Raw genomic sequence first — 27,683 nt, 5'->3', positions numbered from 1 at the left:
TTCTCATCCTTCCGTCTTCAGCCATAAAGAGACAACAGGATGGAAAAATAATTAAAACAGAAGACTGGAGGTTGCAGAGGGGGGTGCATTGGTAGGGGAGAGCGGGGGGCTGGGGAAGCGATTTCCAGAGAAGAGAGAGATGGAGGGTCGGAGTGGCTGGCGTTGAGATAACCAACAGATGCGATTCTTCAGATAAGCGTAGCAATTTAGATAAATCTCAGGCTTTGGAGCGGGTCGCCTGCGTCCCCTCTCCTCCGTCTGCCTTTTTTCAATTTTATCTCTGAGCCAAGGTAGGGGGAGGGGGAGGGCAGGGAACTCTGAGGGGTGAGGAGATGGGAGATGGGGGGGCAGCGAGGGGGGCCAACTTCATCTTCGGGGACTTTGGCTTTTCTTTTTAATGTGTTTTTCCCAGAAGGTGGGAAATGCCAACACACACTCGGAGACCTAGAAGGCGGCCTATGTTTTTTAAAAAGCGGCGGACAAAAATCAAAATATTTGAAAATGTATTTCATGGTAATTATGTCATATTTCATGGGCTGGTGCCACTACTGAAAGAGAGGCTGAATGCCTTAATTTGTATAGAAATTGTAATCATTTGTTCATTTCAAGGTGAAAATTGCATTTTTTAATTTAAATTGTATCCTGCATGATAGTCTATTATCTAGTAAAATTGTCTCCATGTCTGAATGCCTTATATGCAGCTGCAATTCTTGTTACAAATCCACTTATATTCATAAAAGCAGGTGGACATCTCAGGAAATGGAAGCCGTTGTGTGTGCGTGCGTGTGGATGTGTGTGCGTGCGTGTGTGGATGTGTGTGGATGCCGTAGCGCCTCTTGTCCATCTCACTTCTGCCCCCTCCCGCCGTCCCCTCCCCACACCTACGACTCTCATGTCAGCATTTCCAGATCTGCTTAACAAATGATAATTGGAATAAATGAGGAAGCTACACAATGTGGAGGAACAAGCCTGGGACTGAGTCGGGGGGCCGGGCAGGGCTCTCTCTCCACCTAACTTCGCACCCCTGAGCAGGTTGCAGCCTTGATCCCCACTCTGGGCCTCAGTTTCCCCATCTGTAATATCGGAAGTTTGACTTCCCCCGAGTGAAGTTTCTGTGCTCACATGGCAGCAGGGTGGTTAAGAGTCTGGCTGTCTTTGCCTGATTGTCTTTGTCACTAGCAAGCTGTGTGATCTGACACAAATTCTTTAACCTCTCTGAAACTCAGTTTCCTTATCTTTAAAATGGATAAAAACCAAATCTACTTCATCTGGTTGTTATCAACAAACGATGCCCGGTGGACCAAATCCGTCCATCACTTGTCTACACAGCCTACCGGCTTAGAATGGTTTTTGCATTTTTTAATGGTTGAAAAATAAATCAAAAACAGAATAATATATTGTGACATAAGATTATATAGATTCAAATTTTTGTCTATAAATAAAGTTTTACTGGAACACAGACACGCTCCTGGGTTTATGTATGGCTGCTGTCACCCTTCGTCAGATTGAGTAGTTGCGACAAAGCCCACAGGGCCTGCAAAGGCTAAAATATTTACTGTTGGCCCTTTATAGGAAAAGTTTGCCAACACTTGAAACAGCATAGGTAAAGTGCTCAGCCCAGTGTCTGGGATGTCAGAAGCATCAATTCTTGGTAGCAGTTACTACAGGGTGGGAGATCTAAGGAAGTTTGGGTGTCAGGAAGAAAATCAATCAACCAGTATTTATACAATAGTTACCAACAGTTTACCATCTGCCTTATAGACACAGAATTTCTCATTGGGGCCAAACCATAACTGGGGCCTTGTTTTTTCAGAGGAATTTTACCCAGAGTTACCAAAAAAAAAAATTATATAGCATTTAAAATAAAAAACAGAAGTGTCAGAAGGGGCTCTGGATCAGAAGTTAGATGCTCTTTTCCATTCACCTACTCTGGGCCTTAATTTTCCACGTAAAATGGATCCCTTCTAGCAAAGGTACAACTTCAAGTGCCCCATGTCACGTGTAAAGGGTTAGCATGTTCCTGGGCATATAGTAGTTGCCCAGGTGGTTAATTCCTTGCTCTCCTTTCACTGGGACATATTCCTTGGTCATTGGAGGACCCTGTTTAGAAGCACCTACTCCCATCTTTTAGCCCAGCTCCTTCCCTCCCTCCCTCCTCCCCTCCCACCTTCCCTATTTTCCTCCCTCCTTCCCTTCCTTCCTTCTTTCCTTCCTTCCTTCCTTCCATCCTTCATCCGACAATTTCCAAGCATCTCTATGTTCCAGGCACTGTCTTGAAGGAGACTATATGTGGTTCCTCTTAATTCCAGGCTCCCTTTGGCAAAGGAGAAAGACACCTGCAGTCAAACCCAAGCTGAGTGTCCTTTGGTGAGTGACTTTGTCTCTGAACCTTGTTTCCCCAACCAGAAAATGGAACTAATAATTTCCCTCTCTCTCACAGGATTATGGGGGAGAATTCAAGGAGATTGTGTGTGTCAAAATGCCTTGTCAACTGTAAAGAGTCATGCAATTGCTATTTAAGGATTTACCTTTTCTAGGACTCAGGTTGGGGATGACTTGCCCAAGGCCACACAGCTAAAAATTAACCTAGTTGGGTTTTTCATCAATGCTTCAGTTACGGACTGAATGTTTTTGTGTCCCCCCAAATTCATATGCTGAAGTCCTAACTCCCAATGTGATGGTATTTGGAGATGGGGTCTTTGGATAATTAGGATTAGATGCGGTCATGAGGGTGGGGCCCCATGATGGGATTAGTGCCCTTATAAGTAGAGGAAGAGACCAGAGCTCCAAGTGCACAGGGGACAGGCCATGTGAGCACACAGTCAGGAGGCAGCCATCTGCAAGCCAGGAAGAAAGTCCTCACCAGAACCTGACCATGCTGGCACCCTGACCTCAGACTCCCAACTTTCGGAACTGTGTGCAAGTAAATGTCTATTGTTAAAGCCCCAGTCTACAGTAATTTGTTATAGCAGCCTGAGCAAATGAAGTCTCTTGGGCTCTCACCACCCAACACACTTCTTCCCTGGACATTAATTTATGAAGGGAAGAGAATGCCATCCTTCTGTTTGTAGCCTGGGGGAATTTCAGGTAGGAGAGATTTAGGGCTAGAGTTCCAGGGTCTCAGTTTCCCCATTGATTGTCAATATTGGCTGTGTGACAGAATCAACTGGGGAGCTAAAAAAAAAAAATCATAATAATAGCAGCAGTAGTAGTAGTAATAATGATGCCTGAGCTTCATTCCCAGAGGTCTTGATTTAATGGGTCTGGGGGGGCCTAGACATTGGTATGTTTTGTCACCCCGCCCCACTCACCCATCCCTCTGTGATCCACACAGAATAGTTGTTGGGTGGAGGCCCTTCCCCAAGCAGCAGCCGTCTGAACATGTGATGATCCTCATACTCTCTCATCGGCCCAGGGGAAGTGAACAGGTGCTGGGGTGGTGGGACCTGTTCGCATGGCAAGTCCATCCATGCCTCATACACACCCAGAATTCCTGTAGGGCTCCCAACGCTCTGTGCCAACTCCTGGGAGTCCGAGAATGTTGAAATGATTCAACCAGAGTGGATCCTGGGGCTGGAGGGCTGGGGCCTCAAGCCTGCCTGCCTGGCTGGGGAGGATCTGCATCGTTGAAGAGGGGCTAATAGTGGACTGATGGGCAGTGGCGAGGAGTTTGCAGATGGGGTGCTTTCTTGGCAATCTTCCAAGCATGTTTAAGCATTAATGATGGTATTTACCAATTACTGCTGGCCTAGAATCTTCTAGATGCTTTGCTTACATCATCTCACTGAGGACCTACTATGTGCCAGTGTGTTGCCTCATCCCCTGCCTCTCCTCTTGGCTTCCGGCACCGTCCTCCCCTGCTTGTCCTCTTGTCCCCAGCTGCTCCTTCACTGATTCTTTCCCTGAATTCTTCTTCTTCTTCTTCTTTTTTTTTTTTTTAACTCTAAAGGATAGAGTAACTGCAGCCCAGTCCTTGGCTCTCTTTTATTTTCTTTTCTACCTCACTCACTCCCTAAGTGGTCTCAGCCAAACTTTAATACCAACCAAACTTCCATAGTCACCCGTGGAGCATCACCCTCTCCTCCAGATACAGGATTGTCAAGCGGTGTTTTCTCCACCTGGGAATTCTCAGTTCTAGCGTGGCTGAACAGGCCTGTTGAATCTCTACTCCATAATTTATTAAAGTAAAATCCAAACTCTTTGCCAGAGTCTACAAGGCCTCCCATTATCTGGCCCCAGACCATTTCACCCGATTGGCGGACTGAACAAATGAATGAATGCATTTTTTGGGAAGGACCTGGACTGAGATTTAAGACATGGGCTCAAGCTCTGGTTACTCTGGAACTTTGGACAACCACCCTTGTCCTCTCTGGGCCTTTGCTTTTGATATTTGTTGGAATAAATTCTCCTATGAAGTAGGTATTTTTACACCTATTTTATAGATGGAAACAAATCATCTTGGAGGGGTTAAGTCCCACGTCAAGGTCACCCAGTGGTAACTGAGAGGGCTAGGATTTGAACACAGGTCCATCTGGTTCCAAAGCCCACGCACAATTTTCACCGCGCTTCTGCTCTGATTGCGGCTTCCATTCCAGACCCCTCCCCTGGTCTCCAGGTTGGGACCAGAGACACATACAGCTGCTAATGGAACTTCTCCTCCCCCTTCCTTCCGGCTGGGAGCTGGGGCCCCTCATTTTGCAGCATCCTTCATCCTCCAGGACCTGGCCACTCCCAGACCAGCTGCACAAGCGTGGAGAAGATACTTTATAAGCCACAGCATACCCGACTGAAAACGGACACGTAGCCCCATCCATCTGCCTTCCGGAAAGGACCAGATCAGCTGCTACTCTCTCTGATAAAGACGGAAAAATTCCGTTAATTTAGTGAGTCTGGACACAGTGTGGGATGACGGAAGCCTCAGTCTCCCAGCCTCCGTGTGATGGAGCTAACCCCCTCTTGATCCTCCTCTAATCCTGCATTTCTCAACTTTGGCACTATTGACATTTGGGTCAGATAATTCCTTGCTGCAGGGACTGTTCTGTGCATTGTAGGAGGTTTAACAGCCTCCCTGGTCTCCACTCACTAGATGCCAGGAGCAGGCCACTCACCCAATTGTGGCAACCAAAATGATCTCCAGGCTGCTAAACGCCTCCTGGGCGGACCCAGATTGCCCCTGGTTGAGAATCACTAACCCTCAGCATAGCCTGTTCCTTATCTGTTCTATCTTACAGCATGGAAACCATTATCCTAAATGGTTATTGTCCATGCATCAGGCTTCTAATGCTTAATAGCTCATGTTGAGCACCTACTAAGTGCTAGGCACAGACAAACTCAATCCTCACAGCAGCCCTTTGGAATGGGTATTATTATTATCCCATTTCACAGATGACGAGACAGGCACAGAGAAATTAGGTGAGTCACTTGACCTCTGTTCCTGTAGACCACCCGCTTCAGCTAGGCAGTCTGCTGGGCATGTGCCCATATTCATGTTCTCGTTCACGCCTTGCAACGTTGCAAGTCACGGTGTCATGAAGCTCAGATTCTGAGGAGGAAACTGAAGTTCACATGGTGTCCATGAACTCACCCAGTGTCCCATAGCCATTGCAATGGACAGAGCCGGGTCTGAACCCAAACTTTATGGTAAAGCCCATTATCTTCCCACCTCTCCCGGCTGCCTTTTAGAGACTTGTAGATATATTTTCAGCTTGATAGGCCCTTAGATATCATTCACTTACTCAACAAATATTTATTGATGCCCATTCCGTGCCAGGCCCTGTGGTTAAGAATGCGGGCTCTTCCTCATCTATTAGAGACACTTCCTGAAATATCTAAGGATAAGATGAGGTGGGATCTGGGATTTGCTCCAAAGCATGGATGTGGAGGGGAAGTGGGCGAGGGTACAGATGAAATGAGCTTGGTGGTGAGTTGATAATTATTGAAGCCAGGTGATGGCTACATTTTTACTCTTGTAGAATTTCCCATCATACAATACGTTTAGAAGTGTGGATACTGATTCCTTGTCTGGGTTCAAATCCCAGCTTCACTGCCTTTGGTATGATCTTGGGTAATTTTCTTTGCCTCTCTAGACCTCAGTTTCCTCATCTGCAAAGTGAGGGGGTAATAATTTGTAGCTTGCAGGGTTGTTGTGAGGATTGAATGAGATAATACCGAGTATATGTGATAGTTTGTGAACAGAGTAAGGACCTGGCTGAGAGCAGGGCTCCTCTGGGGTCATAGCAGCTTGTCTTTCTTCACTGCAAGGACCTCAGTGTCTGCAAGGGGATGGGGGACCCAGCTTCACCACAGAACTCCTCCTAGCAGTATCCTTGGTCCGCCTCCAGCCCTGGTCACCAGCGAAGCTCTACGCCCTATGGTGGCCCTGGAGGGACTCTAACACCAAGTTGCCCACAGAGCTAGGTGAGGACAAAACTCCTAATCCCCATGAAGGACTCTGAGTCCATGCAAGTCCCCTCTTGGCCTCAGCTGTGACAAATCCTCATCTGGAATTCCTAATGGCCAAACCGCTAGCAAGATCCTTGCAGAAGCCACAGTTGAAAGGCCGCCCCTGCCCATTCAGCCCTCTCCCTCACTCCCTCTGTTCTCCTGGGGGGACAACCCCATTCCTTCATCATCAGCTGTCTGCGCTGGTTGAATCATTTCGATGTTCTCAGCCTCTCAGGAGTTGGCACAGGGTGTTGGGAGCTCTCCAGGAATTCTGGCCGGTTACAGGGCATGGATGGACTGACTCCATGAGAACTGTTTCCCAATCAGTGCCCATCTACTTCCCCTGGGTTGATGGGAAAGGATGGGGATCACCTCATGCTCAGAAGGCTGCTGCTTGGGGAAGGGCCTCCACCCAACAAATATCCCACGGGTTGCCCTACATCTCCCAGACTGCCTTACAGCAGTGAGTTGGAGCCTTGCGGCCAATTCCAGGAGAGGAGATGATGGGTAGCTTCTGGGCTGAGGCGATTAAGAGCCAGTGTGCCTCAGCCCCACTTCCCTTCTCAGCTACAGTGACCTGGGGGCCCAAGCATTCCAAATGGTGTAGGAACACGAAGGAGAAAACAAACCTTTACTGCGTAGGGCCACCAACCTTTGGGGATTGTCTGCCTCTGCACAGAGCCATGTCTCTCCTGGCAGATATAACAGGGGCTGTCTAAAGGATCAGCCCCACCTCCAGTGTCTGGAGACTGCAGGTAAGCCACGTGGGCAGTCAGCCTCGGCTTCCCCAAAAAAACTCTGCACAGCAAGGCTCAGGTGAGCTTTCCTGGTTGGCAATAGCCTGTGTGCACAGGTATCGCCATACCTATTTTCCGGAAGGAGGTAACATGATCTGTGACTCCACAGGGCAAGAAGCTCTGTGTTTGGAGCCTTCCTGGATTCTGTCCAAGCATCTCTTTTCTAGGCTGTTTTTTTTTAATTTTTTTTTATTTTATTTTATTTTTTTTTGCGGTATGCGGGCCTCTCACTGTTGTGGCCTCTCCCGTTGCAGAGCACAGACTCGGGACGTGCAGGCTCAGTGGCCATGGCTCACGGGCCCAGCCGCTCCGCGGCACGTGGGATCCTCCCAGACCGGGGCACGAACCTGTGTCCCCTGCATCGGCAGGTGGACGCTCAACCACTGCGCTACCAGGGAAGCCCCTCTAGGCTGTTTTTAATCTACATCCTTGAGCTGTCCTAAACCATAATCGTGGGTGGAACCACTTTCAATGTGTTCTGTGAGTCCTTCCAGCAAATTATTGAACCTAAGCATGGTCTTGACCCCCAAAGTCTGAAAGGAGTGAGAGTCAAAAGCAAGGGTGATCTTGTGGACTATACCCCTAACTTCACAGTGTTTGTTCTTCTGTCATGGAGGAATTATAGTTGAATGTGACGCTGTGTGAATGGACTTTGTGTGCTCTGGAGATGGGATTCACGGGCCAATCTGTCCTCCTGGGACAAAACCACCAATGTGGAAAATGGCAATGAGATCCCCCTAGGACAGCCCTGGGCTATCCAGCCGTGCTTGATGGCCTCACAGTTCCACTGCTGGGTGCTAGGCCAGGTCTACAAGGGGGCTGGTGCTGCGATGTTCATTTAGCACTGTCTGTGGAGTTGTGGGGTGTGTGGAGCTGGAGGCCACCCAGGCATGCACCGCTCAGGGGTTGGAGAGGTAACATCTGATGGAAGGCTACATAGCACACAGAGCTGATGTTCCAGCACATCATGTGGATGAAGTTCAGTGTCACCTGAGGACGGAAGAAACAGAAGACAATCCACAGCACAAAGATATTTATGTAAATTCATAAAGCACACAGAGCCATTTTTCAAAAATCTGTTGAAGGATGTACATTCAACATGGAGGATGCTAATGGATGAAGAAAGTGATAAAATAAGACAATGAGAATTAACATCTGATTGGAGATTATAGAACTATAAACCATAGTTTATAAAATTACTCTTGCAACTTGGTGGCTTATTTGTCTTGGCCTCATTGGGGGTCTTTGCATTGCACTGCCCCCCTTTCTTGACTTTCATTTCAAGCACGTATGGCAGCCAGCATGGATTTCAATGAAGTTCCTATGTCTTATGTTTCCCTGGTTTCCCACCTTCCTTCAGCACCCCATGAGCCTAGATACACTGTTGGGTAGACCTCAAGCCTCCTCCCAGAGAGTCAGGGGGGTCTTAGTCCTGATTGCAACTCAGAATCGCTTGGGACACTTCGAAAATTACCCACCCCACCCCACCACAATGTTGATGTAATTGGCTGGGGTGGGGTCTGGTATTGGCCCTTTAAATGGCCTCCAGGTTGCATCCAGGCATGGGAACCACTCATCCCCGGGCTTCCCTCGGTCAGAGCCCCACTCATTGCCAGTGAAGTTTTCTATGTGTCTCTTCCCAACTTCCCGTTTCGGAACCACCTTGAACAGGACCTGCCATAGACCAGCCTCTCAGGAAAATGTTTCTTTGAGATGAACTGTTGTTAAGTTGCTCAGAGAGATGGGACACATATGTCCTTCTTCAGTTCAGCCTGGCACTGCACTCATAATTTTTTTCAGCCACCCCAGATTCAGCTTCTAATTCCCACTGGGATCCTGGTCCTCTTTCTGACAGAGGAAGAAATGTCTTCTCTTTTGTTTTAAAAGTTTTAAACAGCTGGGATCCACTGCCTTGTCAGTCCACTGCTTCATGGGGAGGCTATGGCTTTGAAGTGGTAAACCCAGTGGTTCAGGGCAGGCTCTGGGATCATTTGGGCCTGGGCTTAACTCTGTTCCACTACTCCCTAGGGATGAGACTCAGCGCAGCACCCCAATCTCTCATCATAAAACGGGCTGCCTCGAGAATGAAGAGCGATAGTATATGCAGAATGCTTAGTGCAGTATCTAACACATATACATTTGTCATTAGCACAATCCATTAAAATATTGAGTCACTATGTTGTACACCTGAACCTAATACAATATTTTAAATCAACTATATTTCAATTTTAAAAAAGCTATATGAGCCCCCAACCCCCCAAAAAGCATCATTAAAACCCACTGTTTTTAGCAGCTTCCTTTGGTGATGTTAGGCACTTCCGAGCATTAAAACTGCCTGTAGAGCTTGAGGTCCAAGAAGGCACAGAAGCCTGGGGTCCATGGGCAGAAAGGTTATGGACCAGTGGCCACAGGGATCCCATTCACCTGCAGGTGGAAAGCTCTAAAACCTTGTCTTTCTGGCCATAGGACCAGGAAAAAATGTCCCTGTGAGCCAGAGGGTATGAGAGAAATCTCTATTTTCTTCTTATTGTTTTAAAAAGCTATGCCCTGAGGCCAACCCTTGCAGAGTTGCTGCACCACCACGAGGGCAGTGGTGGCAAGTGGATGCCTAAGAGTAGGGAAAACCTACACCTCTGGACAGAGAAACCAGGCAAAGGGGCCTCATGTTGCGAAGAGTGTGGAAAAATCCCAGGGTTTTATTATTTTAAAATCTTTTGTGCTGTCTCCCTGAAGGTGGGTGAAGTCACATGCAACTATGTGACATCATGGGAGGCTAAAACACTGAGAGAACCCTGTTTTTCTGGTCGGAAGGACCAGAAAAGGGGGCCCCTGGGAGTCAGAAGATATGGCGGAAATCTCCAAGAGGAGAGAAATGGGGACGGGGAAAACCTAATTCTGCGTGTGAACTGACACAAGCACCTGTTCAGGCTGCGTGTGCATGGAACACAGATGAAAACACAAAACAACATGAAAACACACAAAACAACAAGGACCTACTGTAGAGCACAAAGAACTATATTCAATATCTTGTAATAACTTATAATGGAAAAGAATCTGAAAAAGAATATATCTATATCTAGATAGATAGATCCTTATAGATATATCTGAATCACTTTTCTGTACATCTGAAACTAACACAACTTGTAAATTAACAACACTTCAATTTAAAAAATGGTTAAAAAAAACCTACAAAAAGGTATGCTTTTCAATTTGTTCAAATCTTATTCTGTCTTCCAGTAAGACTTCAGTTTTCTTCACATAACTTCTGTGGCTTTCTTTTAAAATGTATTCCTAAATAATTTAATAATTTTTTCATTACTGTGAATGGAATATGTGCTCCTACTTCTGCTTTTAGGCAATCACTGCTTAGAATAAAGAAAATCTACTGTCTATTGTATAGTTATCTTATATGTAGCCATCTTAACAAATTTTTTTTAAGTCTAGTTGATTTTTTATTAGAGTCTTTAACTTTTTAGATTTTTCTATCAGCAACCAAAATACAGTTTTATGTTCAATTTTCTCATCTTTATAGTAAGTCTTTTCTCAGTGCTTTCATCAGCATTTGCTTAATAATAAAAAGCATAGTTCTGACTTTTAAAAAAAAACAAAATATAGCAAAGACTTTGAAGACTGATATAAACCACTATTCAAGACCCAGACCAACCCCTGAATGGCACGTGAACAGGGCAGACCCAAACAACATAGCAAAGGCTTTGAACACTGGAGTGAGGTTGAAACCACCATTCACAGAAGACAAGACAGACATTGAGATCTGAATTTAAATGGGTTGATTGTCTGCTAAATTAAAACAGCAAAACAAACAAACAAACTATTCTTCAGAGGATTTTTAACAGATCCAGAGACTCAGAATGTAATATTCAGAAAGTTCAAAATTATTTGACATATCAAGAACCAGAAAACTCTAAACCAGTTCTCAAGGGAAAAGACATCAGATGCTAACTTCTAGATGACCCAGATATTGGAATTATTGAAGACTTTATATTTATTATCATACCTCATGAGGTAAAGTAAACATTCTTGAAATAAAGGGAAAGGTACAATAGAAATTCTAAGCAGAGAAATAGAAACTACAAAAAACAACCAAATGGAAATTTTACAAAATACAATATCAGAAAAAATTTAAAAAGTCACTGGGTGAGTTTAATTGCAGAATAAAGATAACAGAGAAAACAGTCATTGAAGTTGAGAGCAGATCAATAGAAATTATCTAATCCACAGAACAGAGAAAAACATTTTTTTAAATTAACAGAGCCTCAAAGACCTGTGGGACTATAAGAAAGGATCTAATATCTATCATTGGAATCCTTGAATGTGAGGAGTAAGAGACAATAGGAAAAATATGAAATAAAATATAATGGCTGAAAATTTCCCAAACTTAAGTGAAAAACATACATTTACAGGTTCAAGAGGTTAGTGAGTCCCAGAGAGGATAAGCCCAAAGAAAACCATGCCCAAATACAACCTAATCAAACTTCTGCAAGTAAAAGAAAGAAAAGTCATTAAAGCAGTCATAGAAAAACTACATGTTACGTAAAAGAGAACAACAGTTCAAGGAACTGTGAATGTTCCATCAGAAATCATAGAGACCAGAAGACAGTGAGACAGCATCTTTACAGAAAGAAAATAACCATCAACCCAGAATTCTATATCTAGCAAAAATATCCTTCAGATATGAAGATGAATTAAAGATATTAGATGAAGGAAAACTAAGAGAACTCTTAACCAGCAGACATGCGCTAAAAGAAAGACTAAAGGAAGTCCTGGCTGAAGGAAACTGATATAAGAGGGAAACCTGGAACTTCAGGAATAAAGGAAGAGCAGCAGACATGGTAGATATCTGGGTAAATATAACAGACCATTTTTTTCCTCTTAAGTTCTTTAAAATATATGCTTGTTTTATAAAAGTATTACATTATTTGGGAAGGTTCGATGTATGTACATGTAACACATACAACTATAATATCAAGGGTTGTAGGTGTCTATGTTTTATAAGAAGTTGTGAAATATTAATGCTAAGTAGACTGTGAAGAAGTTAGGTATGTATATTATAGTCCCTAGACCATTCACTCAGAAGTAATATAAAGAGATAGATGAACTTCCCTGGTGGTCCAGTGGTTGAGACTCTGTGCTTCCAATGCCGGGGCGAGGGTTCGATCCTTGGTCAGGGAACTAGGATCCCACATGCTGCACAGTACAGCCAAGATATTTCTAAAAAATGATGAAATAAAATGAACCTTTTGAACAAACACTTTGATGTGTGGGGAAAGGCCATTTAAAAAAGAGAGAGCCAAAAAGCCAAGAGATAAACAAAAGTGAAATAGTAAAATATATTTTAAAAATCCAAAATAAGGCAGGAAGAAAGGAACAGAGAAATTAAAAATGAGGTTACAGGGCTTCCCTGATGGAGCAGTGCTTGAGAGTCCGCCTGCCGATGCAGGGGACGTGGGTTCATGCCCCGGTCCAGGAAGATCCCACATGCCGCAGAGCGGCTGGGCCCGTGAGCCATGGCCGCTGAGCCTGCGTGTCCCGAGCCTGTGCTCCTCAACGGGAGAGGCCACAACAGTGAGAGGCCCGCGTACCGCAAAAAAAAAAAAAAAAAAAAAGAGATTACAAGCAGAAAAATAATGAAATAGCAGACCTAAATCCAACTACATCAATCATTACATTAAATGCATTTCAGGAGTTTATTCTTGAGTTGTTATTTATTATATCACCCTGTCCTATTTAGGAAGATACCAGGGAGAACCTTCCTTTAGCAAGTTTCTTAGGTCTCATTGACATTGGTACTTGGGTAACTTACCAGGTTTCCCATGTTCCATTGGCTGTTAGGAAGCTACAGGAACCTCCCCATAATGTTAATAAGCACTCCTACAATAAAAGATTCTGTGGTGACATAAGCCTGTGAAACACAGGGCTAAAGAAATGAAATACATTTCTTTATTCTGTCTCATTTAATCTTGGTAACTACCTTGGGAGTTGATATCATCATTATGCCAGTTTTATAAATGACAAGAAAACTGAGTCTTCAGAGATGTTTAGACTACTTGCCCAAGATTAGCTGGCTGTGACATTAGGATGGGAACATAGAATGTCTGACTTCAGACTCTGCCCTCTTAAAAATGTAGAAAAATTATGTATATAAAGTCCCTGGCACGTAGGAAATGCTTATCCTTATGGCATGGGTAGCTCAAGGGCTGGCCTCAAGCCTGACTTCACAAGAGGAGGAAGTTCTATAGGGTCAGACAGGTGTGACCCAGCCCAAAGAATCAAGGAATCCAGCCATCCCTACCCCACCACTTACCTAGGTCCTTCTGCTTGGGGATGCTCGCGCCAACACCAGTCTTATCCAAAGCTGCTCCTGATGACACACAAACCTCATACTGACCCCCTCATCCTCACCCTAACTTCTCCTAGATTCCACTTTCCTCTCTTTGAGCCTTTCTTCAAGAGGTAGATTTGCAGGGCTGGGGAAGGGGGCTTCACGGACTTCAAATACATGGAGGTAACTGCTTATTGGTCACCTGTGTAACCATGGAAGTAGAGGAGGTAGAACCAAGCAGACAATTTTTTTTTTTTTTGCTAAATTTGTTGTACAATGGGTACCAGTTCTTAACTCCCCTGTGATAGAATTCGACATCCATACCCTTTCTGTGCTTCAAGATGTGTGGAATGGACCTCCCCAGCCCTTGACTTTGGGCTTGCCCATGAAACTTGCCGTGGCCAGTGGGTTGTTAGTAGATCTGATAAGAAAGAAGCTTGAAGTGGGGCTTGAAACGGGACCACCTCACACCCACAATGCCCTTAGAACTCTGGCGATCTGTAATCATGGCCCAGTATCTTCCTTCTTCATGGTCCTCTCAGAAAAGTTATTGTCAGACTTAGAGCCTGAAGCCCAGCTGCCCATCTGTATTATTTTTCTACTGTTGCATAAAAAATTACTACAAACTTAATGGCTTAAGGCAAGTCATTTATTATCTCATAGTTTCTGTAGGTGAGAAATTTGAGCACAGCATAGCTGGGTCCTCTGCTTAAGATCTCACCAGGCTGAAGTCGAGGTGTTGGCAGGGGCTGTGATCTCATCTGAAGGCTCGATGGGAAAGAATCTGTTTTCAAGCCCCTTCAGGGTGTTGGCAGAATTCAGTTCCTTGTGTAGGACTGAAGTCCCCACTTTCTTGTTGGCCGTCAGTCAAGGGTCACTCTCAGCTCCTAGAGGGTGACCTCATATCCTAGCAATGGCCCTCTCATAACATAGCATCTCATTTCTTTAAAGGCAGTAGGAAAACCTCACTCCACTCTGCTGTGATGGAGTCTTATGTAATGTAGTGTAACCACATGAGTGACTATCCCATCACCTTTGCCAGATAACATAACCATGTCATGATAGTGACCATCTCATCATCTTCACACATCCCAGCCACACTCAAGGGCAGGGGACTATATAGGGCATGTACAACAACGGGCAGGAGTCTTGGTGGAGAACAGAGAGTTATGCCTACCACACCATCCAAGCCAAAATTAGCCAGACCATGGTCAACCTCCCCACAGGTGAAGGTGAGAATGGATGCTTGTTGCAAGCCACTGGATTTTGAGACAGCTCATTATGCAGCATTATTGTGGCAATGGCTAGCTGATACACTTCTTTTCAAGAAGCGTTGCCCTCCTAGGTCATATTTCCATTCTGGGGAGGCAGCTGGCTCTGACGGGCAGGGCACTGGACAGGAGAGGTCTGGGCTTGAATCTCTGCTCCTCCCCCTCCTGGTTGGGGGGCTTTGAGACAGTCGCTTCACTTCTGTGGATTCACTTCCTTACCTGAATAGTGGGACCCACAGTGCCTACCTCATCAGGATGTTGGGAGGGTTAACTAGAACAATAGATGAAGATCACCTGGCACATAGTAGGCGCCATAAATGTTAGTGTCTTATCTCTCTAAAGCTCACAGCCAACATGCCCCTATTTTCAGAGGATGAATATGATATGGATTCTGGGAGGGGCCACTGCATTGCTGATACCCGTGCGTTGCCTGGGTGCTGTCTCATCACCAGATGAGGGGCTGACCTGCCGGACTCTTTGACCTTGAAAGGACTCTCCGTTTGAGCCAGATTGTAGAAGGCAGCTCTCCCTGGTTTCTGTGGGGTAGAGACCCTGGGCATCCACCCTCAGATGAGACCCCAGCTTTTTCTCTCCTGCACTTTAATTTTAAATTATTTTGAAATGTGACATGGAAGCCTTCTTTTGGAGAGCTCGGTTTCTTCCACTAACAGACAGTGTGAGCTTGGGCAAGTGATCTTAACTTTCTGACACTTCTTTTCTTCCCCAAACATTAAGGGTGAGATCCCCACCTCACAAGGTTTTTATGCTGATGATATGACAAAAATTGTGTGCCTGGGCGCATCACAGAAGCTTCATAGACTGTGTACCCATTCCCACAGAGTAGAGACTGTTTACGTCTGTCCTTTTAGTGTTACTCCCTGGCCCTCCCTACCTGCAGGAGAAGAGCACAGACCAGGTGCTTAAGGAGATGTTTGCTTTCATTTTCTCATCTTTAGCCTCATGTGATCCTAGTGTAAACCCTCTGTGGCAGGTGGAGGTGGTGGTCCTGAGGGTTGCTTCCAATAGTTCCGCTTCCCACCTCCCAGGCACAGGGTGGACTAGGTTTCCCTGCTCCCTTTCAAGTCCATGTGGCCATAGGACTTGCTTCATCAATGGAGGGTGAGCAGAAGTGTCCTGTGTCACTTGGGCGGAAGCTTTAGGAGGCAGAGCATGATTCAATACCTCTCTCTTTCCTTCTGGTACCAGCGACAAGTAACACTCAGGACAATGCCCATTCTCTATCAGGCTGGCTCATCAGAGTCTTGAACGTGAACACGAACAAGAAAAACAGTAAACCTTTGGTATTTTAAGCCACCGAGACTTGGGGTCGTTGGTTACTGCCTTCCAACCTGATAGAGTGGGACAGACTTTATCTCTGTTCAAAGGATGTTGGGAAGTGGCTTGCCTACAGTCACACAGAGGGCATCTGGGACCAAGGGCAGGGCTTTACCTGAGAAAGCACATTTGACTCATTCCAGGGGAGAGAGTGGAGGTGACTGGAGGCTTGAACACTCTCTCCCTGGTGCCTCTGGGAAGTGACTCTCTGCTCCCTGCCATAGCTGTTTACATGATCAGAAGCAAGAGTGATTCTCTGCTCAGAGTGAGTCAATGACAGCCTGGGGAGTGGACAGGACAGAGTTCTGGAAGCTGTATTCTTGGGAGGACTAGACATTCTAGACTTAACTCTGTAACAGACAGGATTATACTCAGAAGGCCCAGTCTCTGTTCTGTTTCCCTCCCATCTCAATGGCTCCATTTATCTCCTGTCTCAGGAGACTCTTTCCTTCACTAGTAAATTTTCTCAAGGAAAGGCAGTGAAACTCACCCACCATAAGGTGTGCCTGACAAGAGGCCAGGAACAGAGATGGCTATGTTATGTAGCATTGCTGTGGCAGTAGCTGACTGATACACTTATCTGATCAATATCCATTCTTCTCTTGTCTCTTAGGTACAGAAACCTGACTTTATTCTGGATAGTAGCGTGCCTGGGCAGGGGACTATGTTTCTCAGTTTTCCTTGGAGTTATAAACAAAGGTTGTTGAGTGGGATCCATAGGAAAGCTGCCTAAGAGGGGGTCAGAGAACTCTCTGGGGGTCCCCAAGGGCAGGTCTGTGTCTGGAGCAACTTGGCATCCTACATTCAGCACTCAGCACATTGTTTTGCTCCCTTAGCACTGGTGATGGACAAGCTCCAAGCCACTCTCTGGACACTCTCTGGGCTGCTTCAAGACCAGCCTTTGGCTCAGTTTATTGTCTTGGTAACCTGGAAGATCCTTAGATATCATCTAGCCTGCTTATTTTTTTATTTATTTATTTTTTTTTTTGCGGTACGCGGGCTTCTCACTGTTGTGGCCTCTCCCGTTGCGGAGCACAGGCTCTGGACGTGCAGGCTCAGCGGCCATGGCTCACGGGCCCAGCCGCTCCGTGGCATGTGGGATCTTCCCGGACCGGGGCACGAACCCGTGTCCCCTGCATCGGCAGGCGGACTCTCAACCACTGCGCCACCAGGGAAGCCCCCTAGCCTGCTTTTTAAAAAGTATACTGAAATAAGGCCTGAGAAGGGAAGAAAATTGTCTCAGGACCCACAGAGAATCACATGCAGAGGTCAGGATGGAACCTGACTAGTTCTTGACTCTCCCTCATCTCTTCCTGATTTACTGAATGACAATTGCTTGGTTGGGGTGGTAGGTAGGGAGACAGACCTGGGGTGAAACGTAGTCGGGAGCCCTGGTTCTGACATAAACTGCCTGGATTCCACAGGGGGCTGGTATACAGCTCATCACACTGCAGGGATTCTATGTGGAGAAGGATGCTTGGCAGCCTTCCGATCGGTCTGAACTTGGGAAGAGAACTTGGCTGGATTGGATGGACTCAGGTCCTTCCTTCCCATCCCCCTTACCAATGTTTCATGTACACTTTCTCCCCAAAACTCTTCCACCTCGCTGCTGCCCAGTTCAGATTACCCACTGGAATGACACAGGTGCCCTGGTGTAGAGCCAGGGGAACACATGTGGAGTAGATGGTGCTGGCCCTGCCCAGAGGCCCTTTTACTGGGCCAGCGCACCTGTCCCCTAACTGATATGAATGTTGTTGCTAAGGGCTCACTTCCACACCTTTCTCTGGAGAACTGCCCTCAGCCCATAGGAGCCACTTTAACCAGAGGTGCTGTGAGCCCTTTACCCACCACCCACATCCCCAGGGACAGCCAGCAGCCAATGACTGACTGACTTGCGCAACAAGAGTCCCCTGGGTCTTAAGGTGAGACTAACTCCATGCTACGATTCACACTCCAGCGCTCCCTGCAGTATCAGGTGGGGCTAGACGCCAAGTAAGACCTCCTCTTTGCCAGCTCCTTCCCCAGCCCTATCTTGCCTCCTTTACTCCCTTATGGATTCCTCTTGAGGGCTTTCCCTCAATAATTCACCTGCCCAGAATCACCACATCAGGCCCTGTTTCTACGGCAACAGGTAAGCTTCTGAGCTCTCTCCCACCTTCCAAATTTTATATACTGGGACATGACCACAGAGGGTTCTAAGTTTAGTGGCAGGAAAATTTTTCCTGGTGAAGAGAACTGAGGTTTTCCCAGAGAGATACTTGAGAATGGCCTCCATGAACGAAATACTGCTGAGGCTTTCGCTACGTGTCGAGCATCTGCCTAGCACTGGGGGGCCAGGTGGGGTGCAAGAGAAATGCAGTTCTAACTCCTCCACACCCAATAAACTAGGTCAGAGCTCTTGACGGCCCCCAGCCTCTTTTAAGGGCAGCCGCACCATGACGATCAACTGAGTACACGGAATCTTGGAGATGCTTTTAATTTCTCTTTAATGTATATGTAACAGTTACGCCTGAGTTACAGAGGAAGCGCTTACAAGCAGGTAGTTAAAGCGAATGCCAGTTTCTCTTTCTAGTCTACTACTTCATATAGCTGAATAAATTATGGTGCGATTATATTTAAACACACACCTTCGCGCCCACACACGCCCACGCGGACACACCACTCACACTCTCATGCACACACACTCACTCCCACATGGAGGAAAATGGCTGTGAGTCAAACATGGAAGCAACCAGTTACTAGGAAGAAGGAATGATCTAGAGTGCTATGCGGATAGTTCCCAGGTAGGGGATTGGCCTTGTTAGAGCTGGCAGAGAAAGCATTCGATATACAGATGTCTGAGCATTTCAAGACGGCAGCTGAAGGACCCCCATTTGGCCTTGGTTCGGTGCCTCTGCAGGAGGGGAGAAGATCTGTCAAACTCAAAAAGCATTCAACAGTGAAGGGCGCATTCGGGAGCTTGAGGAGAACATAAGCCTGAGAGAGGCCCCAGAGCGTGTCTTTTTGGGGCCATCACGGAGTTTCCCAAGTCCCAGGATCCAAATCTCAGAATTCTTCACCCGTTCCATCTCAACCAGCATAGAATTTCGGTGGAGTGATCGATGTCTGGGACCCACGGTGTTCTCAAGCCATTGTCAGATTGGAAATCTGACCTTCTCGTTTTTCTTCTGGGCAAACCTCTCTCGATTCTTCTCCCATTCCTCTAGCTCTCTTCTCCTTCATGTTCCTCTGGCAAAAGAACGGCAAATGTAAATCAAGGAAAACGTAAGAGTATAAAAGCATAGCTTGGTTCTTACATGTCACTTCTTTTTTTTTTTTTTCCAATAGCAAGAGAGAAATACCAAATGAAAAACAAAGCAATAAAAATGAAAGAACCCAAGAGAGCCCGGAATGTATAATTTGAAACACACGATATGCAGATATATCCCTACAGATGGTCCCTGGCACTAGCATGACACGCACTGTGGGGGGTTTCGTTCCATTTTTAGTGTGTGTGTGTGTGTGTGTATATATATATATATATATATATATATATATATATATATATATATATAAAGTCAACTTCCTATAAACGAACAGCACATCACCACATTTCCAACTAATGTACAATGAGTTCAGAAGAGGGGGCCCCAAAAGTAGGACCAACAGCTACTTGTGATAAGTTGGGGGAAATATCTTTTATTTTGCTATGGAATCTATTTACAGGGATGGATGGGGATTGTTCTGGGCTGGCCTAGCCACTGGGATCCAGGCCTTCTTCCTCAGCCTGTGGTCAACCCTCAAGAGTTTGAGGCCTTGTAACTCTCACCCAATATCATCTTTCTGGTGAAGTTGCAAGCTGCCAACACAAGACTGAATTTTATAGACTGAGTTGGCTAGACACATTAATACACTGGGTTTTAGGAAAACCTGTCAGGGTCAGGGTCTATTTCTGAGGAGCGTGGAGCCCCTGGGGGAATAAGACCCATTTTCTACCAAGATGGTGGCTTGGGAGAACTCCAGAGACAGTGGACGTAATGAGAAATCATTTGGTTTATTCCCATTTCGCCATGGGGGGCAGATACTTGTCATTGGTCCTAGCATTGGAATGTCACTTCCTGGGGGAAGGGCTGGGTGGTTTTGATGTCACCTGCCTGAGATCCCTGCTCCTGGGTAACCTAAGGCGGCTCAAAGGATTTCTGAGACAGGCCTCCAGGGGGAAAGATTGACCACTTAAGGAATGTGGATGAAGACTGTGGTTGATCTTAAGGAAGAACTGCTTCCTGGCTGTGACAGCTACAAAAGCATGGACCGGGTCACCAACACACAATACGCCCTTCCTTTTTGTCCAGAGCGTGAAGAACCCAAAGTCTCCTGCCGTGTATGCTCCCACTGAAACCTTGGCTGAACTTGATGGGCCACACGTGTCTGGGTGTCTGCGGCTACCAGAGTCTGTTCGTCCCCAATTAATAATAGGTTCCTCAAAACCAGAGATACAAGCCACCTTGGTCATGGTCCAGGACAGGCCTGATATTACTGAGTCTGAAGATGAGAAGCAGGTGAGCATTTGTCACAGAGGTGATGTCCATGCAGGAAAGTGTCCTAGTATCTTGCCAACCCAGCTCCCCAGTAGGGAGGAACTCAGGTTGATTCTCAAAGCAGCAGCCCTTCCCTCTGCGAGTGTCTTGTTGGCTGAGGGCAAGAGGCATGGGTTGAACAAAGAGGTGGCCTCAGGTGCCCAGGTAGGGCCAGGCAATTTGGTCCGGTCTTCATGGATTCAGTGCTGTGTCTCCCATCTCAAGTGCCTTTGACCCGGCAACACTTGATACAGGTGATCTAAGTGTAGATTATAATGATGGCGATGGAGAAGACGAATACAATTTTGCTCAATAGGTGAAGGTGGTGAAAAGTTCAAGGGAGGCCACAGTCAGGGGCTGGAACCATTCCCCAAAGGTCTCAACTTGTAAAGAGAGGGGAGCTTGGGAGAGCAACTGGAGTGGCCAAGGAAGGCAACTTTGCCCTCTTCTCCGGAACCTTTGGTGTCCCCCTCTGCCCGGGGGTGGTGGCTCAAAGATTGGCCACATCTCTTCACCCAGCTGTGCTGGATCAGAAGACAGAGGCATCTTGGCGGAGAATGTGTCCACACTGAAAGATGCACCTCTGGGTGGGACAGGGACATGCCTCCCCCGCAAATGCCAAGGAGAATCTGTGGTCATGTCTGTGGGGCAGCCAGTCCCTGATGATCCAAGAACCCTCCTCCAGAGCCCCAAGGGAAGCTCTCTGCACCCCCAGCAGCTTAAAGGGATTCCCAGACCAATGGAGGCCCCATTCCTAGAGGGTAGGGCATGCAGGGGATAGGCCTGGGTCTCTGAGGGAGGCTCTGTGAGAAATCGAAGCTCCATGGGCCGTGGACTTGGAGGCATAGAGCTGAAGCCTTTGGCAACAAAGGTTTGCTGCCCACAAGCAGAGGGACCCCAGTTACAGAAACCCCTTCTGAGCCTGCCTCTTCACTTATGTGTCCTCAAGACTTGATCCCCTCCCCCTGCCATCTGATTCAGTGAATGAGAAAACTGGAGGTTCTGTGGGCTCCCCAGGCTCTAAGTGGGGTGGGCAAAGTTGGAACTGGGGCTTCAGTCTAAGAGCCCAAAGCTGCTTCCGGATGCCTGGCTTGGGTCCTGGTACCCTGGGCTGGCCCACTGCCGACAAGCCCCACCCACATGGCCCCGCCCCCGGCTAAGCCTGTTCCTGGTGGTCCCAGTCCCCCTGCCTGGGCTGGATTCCCCCCTCCATCCAGCAGAGGTGTGTGGAGAGGCTCCTGAAGTCCTCAGAATTCCTAGGTGATTCCCTGGGAATGCCTCAGGGCTAGGGTCCCCCCTTCTGCTAAAGTCCCAGTGTTCAGAGGAGGAATGGCCGCGGTTCTGGCCCTGAGCCGGACACCCACCCGGGAGGGCCGGCTCCCAACACTCCCAGCCAAGAGCGGCCCTGTGAGCTCCACCTCCTCCTCTGGCCAGGGGACCAACTGGAGTTGGGTCCAAAGGGCTCCAGGACGTCATCCCAGACACCATCCTCCTTTGGGCGCTCAAGGTACTCTCTATTCAGGGTGAGCTGTGATCTCTGTGTCTGAAATGGCACAGAGGCCACGACAGGATTTGGCTGGGGGAAGACTGCAGGCTGACCAGAGACCCTCCTGGGGGGACAGTGAGGGGGCAGACTCCAAGGGGGTTACTCCAGGTCCCTCATCACAGGCAAATGGTGGATGGGCTGTTCGTCTCCAGAGCGCTGGCCATGAGAAGGGAATGGGCTCCTTTCCTGGCCTCCTGGGACCCCAGGGCGATGAAGGGACTGAGGCTGGGAGGCTCAGGGATCAGTAAGGGTTAGGCTGGGACTTGGGCTGGGGCAAGTCGCCCCAGGGGCCCTAGTAGGCCTGGCCAGTTTCCACAGGCAGGAGTCCCAGCACAGCCGAATGTTCCCCGAGCTTCATGCGACGCTGTGTGGAGAGGCTCACGTTTTTGGCCAGGTAATCAACAGCAGCTGGAAAAAAAAAAGATAAACTCCTAGAAATTGAGGTTCTTTTTGCCTATTACTCAGTCTGCCCCACATCCGTTCACCCATCCATCCATCCATCCATCCATCCATCCTCCATCCATCCATATATCCATCTATCCATCCATTTATTCCTTCATTAATTTATCCATCCATCCTTCTGTCCATCTATCCATCTCTTCTTCCATCCATCCATCCATCCATCCAATCATATATTTATCCATCTATGCATTGTCCATCCATTTATCCATTCATCAGTTTGTCCATCCACTCCTTGCCTCTCCATCTGTTCATCCATACATCCACCCATCCATCCATCCATTTCTTCATGAAGCTCTTTCTCTCACTTCCTCTCCAATCATTCAGTATATATTTGCTTAACACATTATTTACCCAGCTCTTTCGTGGATTCTGTAGGGAAGTACGGAGGGTATCACATTGTTTAGTGAAGAATTAGCTCCTCTTTCCACCTATCCCTGCTCTGGGGGACATCCAGTGAGTCCCATGGCATCCAGGTAGTAATGAGGACAAGGTCCTTCTGCCTTTTTTGGACTCTAAGCCCAGCTCATGGATGAGGCAAAGCAAGACCTCATACTCAAAAATCAAAGGAGATTTTTCCGGGGAGCTGAGGGGTCCACGCAGAAGGAGGAGCTAGGAGCCTGTAATGCAGGGAGTTGAGACGTTCAGCCTTGTCCTTTCTGGTCACCCGGAGGAGAAGAATGAGAGTTTGAGGGTGTGTACTTGCGTGTGGTGAACCGTGGAAACGAGAATCTCCGGGATGTAGTAATGGGCACGAACAATACTTGTACATGTACGTGTGCACCGAGGTGGGTGAGTGGTGTGCACCTACATGTGTAGAAAAACAGTGGGAACACCTGTGCATGTACAGGTAACTGCACAGGTGAGCTCTACCTAAGCTAGGTCCATGTGTCCGGGTGAGTGTGTTTGTGTGTGCAGGTATGTCTACGTGTGTTCTGTCCTCACTGTCCTAATTGTGCCTGCCTGGGGCTGCAGCAGAAATCATCCCTGACCAAATGACGACTGGCATGTGACCAAGGCCTCTTGAAAGGCACAGAGATGCCACCTCCCAAACCAGAATCTGTGGCTGTGATCAATCCAACCCCCTGGACCCCTCGGATCCAGAGGTGAGGGGAAGATGGAGAGGGGACTATGGTAGGAATCACGAGGCCTGGCCCAACGCCCTCTCTGTCACTTGCCCACTGAGGGGCCCTGTAACACTCTACATGTCTCCTCAAGGTTGGGGGCTCCTGCCTTGGATGGGTGGGTAGAGCCAGGAGGTGATGGGCATGGCTAGAGTGCAACTGGGGAGGTGAGATGGGCTGTATCGATAATTGAGCTCCAGTGGGACTTCCCTGGCGGTCCAGTGGTTAAGACTCCACGCTTCCACTGCAGGGGGCTCAGGTTCAATCCCTGGCTGGGGAACTAAGACCCCGCATGCCACCCGGCATGGCCAAAAAAAAAAAAAAAAAAAAAAATTCTAAAAAATAATTGAGATCCAGGAGGCTGTATTGCCTAGGGGCTCAAATGACCTAGATGCAAACTGCTCCTGTCAACTCTCCGTGTGTGATTTGGGGCATACCAACTCACCTTTCCAAGCCTCAGTTTCCTTGGGAGATAATAGTAGCACCTAGGCTGAAGGGTAATTGGGATTAAATGAGAAAATGTATATAAAGTGGTTAGCTAGCACTGTGCCTGGTACATAGTGAGTTGGATAGATGTGGGCTCCCGGGATTGGGGCTTAGTAAGCAGACATGCCCTTTGATGGTGGCAAGAAGGAAAGGAACAGTGAATGGGGCAATTCAGAGGCCCAGTTACCTCCTGCTCACGTGGCTTTGGGCAAATCACTTTGCCTCTCCAGCGCTGTTTCCTTGTCTGTAAAATGGGGAGAACAAATTCCAGACTCCTCAAGGGCTGTTACGAGAATCAAATGAGATAATGGGCTTTAAGATGCCGGGCACGGAGTGCTCAGGGCATGGCCTCCTAGATTCCTAAAGGATGTGCAAGAGCCCTGGGGTCTTTCTGGAGTGTGTGGACCCTGTGCCCCTCAGCTTCCCAGGCTCTAGGGACTGAATTGGGCCCCTTGGGTGCTGCCTCTGAGGTCATTCAGCCTCCAGGCTCCCAGCAGGTAGGACAGAGTGGTGGTGGCCTGCCTTGGACCTAGCCCTTACTCTGGGTGAGGGTGGGAAAATCTCCCATCTCTGGCCTCAGGGGGACCCGGCAGCTGTGGCCACACCATCTCAGCTACTCGGAGCCAGTTTCATCTGGGCTCCAGGTCCTGCCCACGAGAAGGCCTCACTGTCAGGGTGGTAATAGGAAGGGGAAGAGGGGAAGCTAACGTTTCCCCAGAGCTGGCTCTCTGCCAGTCCTGTTTTAAGCACTTCATGTGCCTCGTCTCATTTAAAATTCTCGCAACAACTCTGTGGGGTTGGTATTATTATTATCATCCCCATTTTGCATATGACAAAACTGAGGCCCTGCCCTGACAGACTGCATAACTTGAAAGATCCCAGGGCTCCTAAATCATGGAATCATAATTCAAATGCAGGCAGTCTGATGCCAGCTGCTACTCACCCCCGACCAACCCCACCCAGCAGCCTCCTATAGCATCACCCTTGTTCGTGTACAGCACTTCAGAGTGTATGGAACACTCTATACCCCAAAGCCTGCAATGGCCCCATTTTCTACTTCAGGAAATGTAAGTGACTCGTCTAAGGGCACAGCTCTTCCTGCAGGTGGGGCAGAAAGGCCTGGCTTTGAATGACAATGATGGATGGGAAGCACTAGGTACTAGGCGGACAAAATCTCATCTGATTCTTTCAACAGTCCCATGCTTTAGATACGGTTGTTCCCATTTTACAAACATGGAAACCAAGGCTCAGAAAGATGGCCGGCCCAGAGGCACACGCATGGCACGTGAGCTGGAGGAGCCTGAATTTGTCCTGCTTGTGCCTCTGGGCACTCTGTCTCTTCCTCTTTAGCCTCTCCCTGTCACCAGCCACAGCCCTGCGCACAGTAGGTGCTTGTTGTCAAGATGAGCGAGGAAACACCAAGCCAAAATCTACCTACGACCCAGCCTACTTCAAGGGCACCCGTCATCCCGCAGAGTCTGCCTCTCCCTGGGGTCAGGCCGGGGTCCGGCGAGGGGCAGGGCTGTGACATTTCTCATTATGGCGTCTGTCAATGGCCCTTCCTGTCCTTCTGTCTCTCTGCGTCCCCCTCTTTTGCCTCGCGCCTGAGCCTGGGCTCTAAATGTCTCAAATTAGATTAATCGGGAGTTGGCAGGAGAGGTGGCAGCGATGCCAACCAGTAAACAAATCTCAGCCGTCAGCGTCTCGTCAGCCCGCGGCCCCAGAGGAGGACCCTTCTAGACACAAATTCTTATTAGACTTGTCAGATCTATTAAAATTCTTTTCACACTTCTGCGTTCTATCAGCCCCATCATTAGTACGGCCCTGGCCTCTGGGAACACCGGGGCCGTATTAATCGGCCATGTGCCCCGTCCCTGCCCCCCTGCCCCCACCCCCTTTAGGGACGGGGAGAGACGGATGGATGGACGATGGCAGGGAGCAGGAAAGGAAGGTGTGAAGGTGTCCCTGGGAAGATGAGAGGCCCGGGAAGAGGAGGTGGACCCTGCTGCTTAAGAGTTTGGCTCACGTCACTCCAGGCACACCTGAAAGTGATGCTTTCCGTGGCTAAAGGTGTGGCCGTGTGCACGTCGATACATACCACCGGGTGATCTCAGGCAGCCAATCTCTCTGGGATCCCATTTCCTCATCTGCCCAATGGGAATAATCCTGCACCCTGCACGGGGTGGCCGTCAGGATGGAATGCCAGACCCACAGTAGATGCTCAAGAAACCATCATTTCTCCTTCCTTTATACACATACATCTTGAATAGTTCTACCTTGAAGCTATGTATAGACACACACTAGTGAATACCCACAGAGAAATAAATCTGTCCATGCACAGGTGCATGTGAAGTTGTACACATAAATCCACACCCAGGTGGGTCACGGTGTGCATCATTACTCAGGATCTTATACAGGTTTGTGGTTTGACCCAAAGAGAACTAGGTTTGAAGTTAGGTGACCTGGAGTCCATCATTCACTTTCTGTGTGGCCTTGGGGAAAGTTCCTAGTCTCTCTGAGCCATAGCTTTTGCATCTGTAACCTGAGAGCAAATAACCTGGGATTTTTGAGGATTACACGAAATGAGGAACATGCATTTAGCCCAGTGCCCAGTGGGCTAACCTCATGCATGGGACGGATGTGAGAAGATGACAGGTGGTCCTGGGCATACACAGCACGGCTTGGAACATGAGGCTCTCACACATGGGCTGTGGGAGCCCAGTCATAGGTGGGTTCGGTCACCCACGAACATGGGGCAGTGGTCAGTGGGAACACCGTGTGTCCCTGGGTTGTCCCAGGATGTCAAAGGTGAGGGGGATGGTACCAGGGGAAAACATCAAGACGATGGAGTCTAATCCCTGGGCCCCCATTTCACAGATGGCAAAACTGAGGCTCAGAGAGGCAGGTGACTTGCCCACACCGTGGTGGTGGAGGGGCAGACTCTCCCTCAGGCCCCTCCCAGCCTGCCCTTGGAGCCTCTGTGGGGTGGGTGGAGGGGTATGGGGTCTGAGTTGGGAGTGCAGGAGAAGGTGGCCCAGGAGGTCCTCTGAGCGACCCTGGAGGAGCCAGGGGAGCAAGGGTGGAGCTAGAGGGGGAGTGAGTGGGAGGAGGGAGAGCCAGAGGGAGGAGGGAGGAGGGAGGATGGGGGGGTGAGTGGGAGGGTGAGTGGGGACAGAGGAGGAAATCGCTGGCCAGCTTTTCCCCAGCAAAGGGGAACAAAACTCCTTTCTCGCCTCCTGGGCCCTTTTCCTTTTGATCCCCCCTCCTTCACGGCCCCCGTGCTGACTTTGGGGTTAATTTTATTTCCGAGTTGGGCAGGCGCCCC

General features: G+C 48.1%; 1 protein-coding gene across 3 annotated transcripts in view; it reads right to left on the bottom strand.

Annotated features, from left to right (window-relative positions):
- Positions 1-22,581: 22,581 nt before the first annotated feature.
- Positions 22,582-27,683, bottom strand: part of PAX7 (paired box 7) — a 99,103-nt gene continuing 94,001 nt past the window's right edge. For all 3 annotated transcript variants that reach the window (XM_032646608.1, XM_032646601.1, XM_032646616.1), the window contains one exon: positions 22,582-22,697. In XM_032646608.1, the coding sequence (XP_032502499.1) occupies positions 22,582-22,697 (116 nt within the window). The remainder of the gene's footprint in view (positions 22,698-27,683) is intronic.

Source organism: Phocoena sinus, chromosome 1 (genome assembly GCF_008692025.1).
Source record: "Phocoena sinus isolate mPhoSin1 chromosome 1, mPhoSin1.pri, whole genome shotgun sequence".
Classification (NCBI taxonomy): domain Eukaryota; kingdom Metazoa; phylum Chordata; class Mammalia; order Artiodactyla; family Phocoenidae; genus Phocoena; species Phocoena sinus.
The sequence above is the reverse complement of the archived record's forward strand: the minus strand, read 5'-3'. Positions and strand labels throughout refer to the sequence as shown.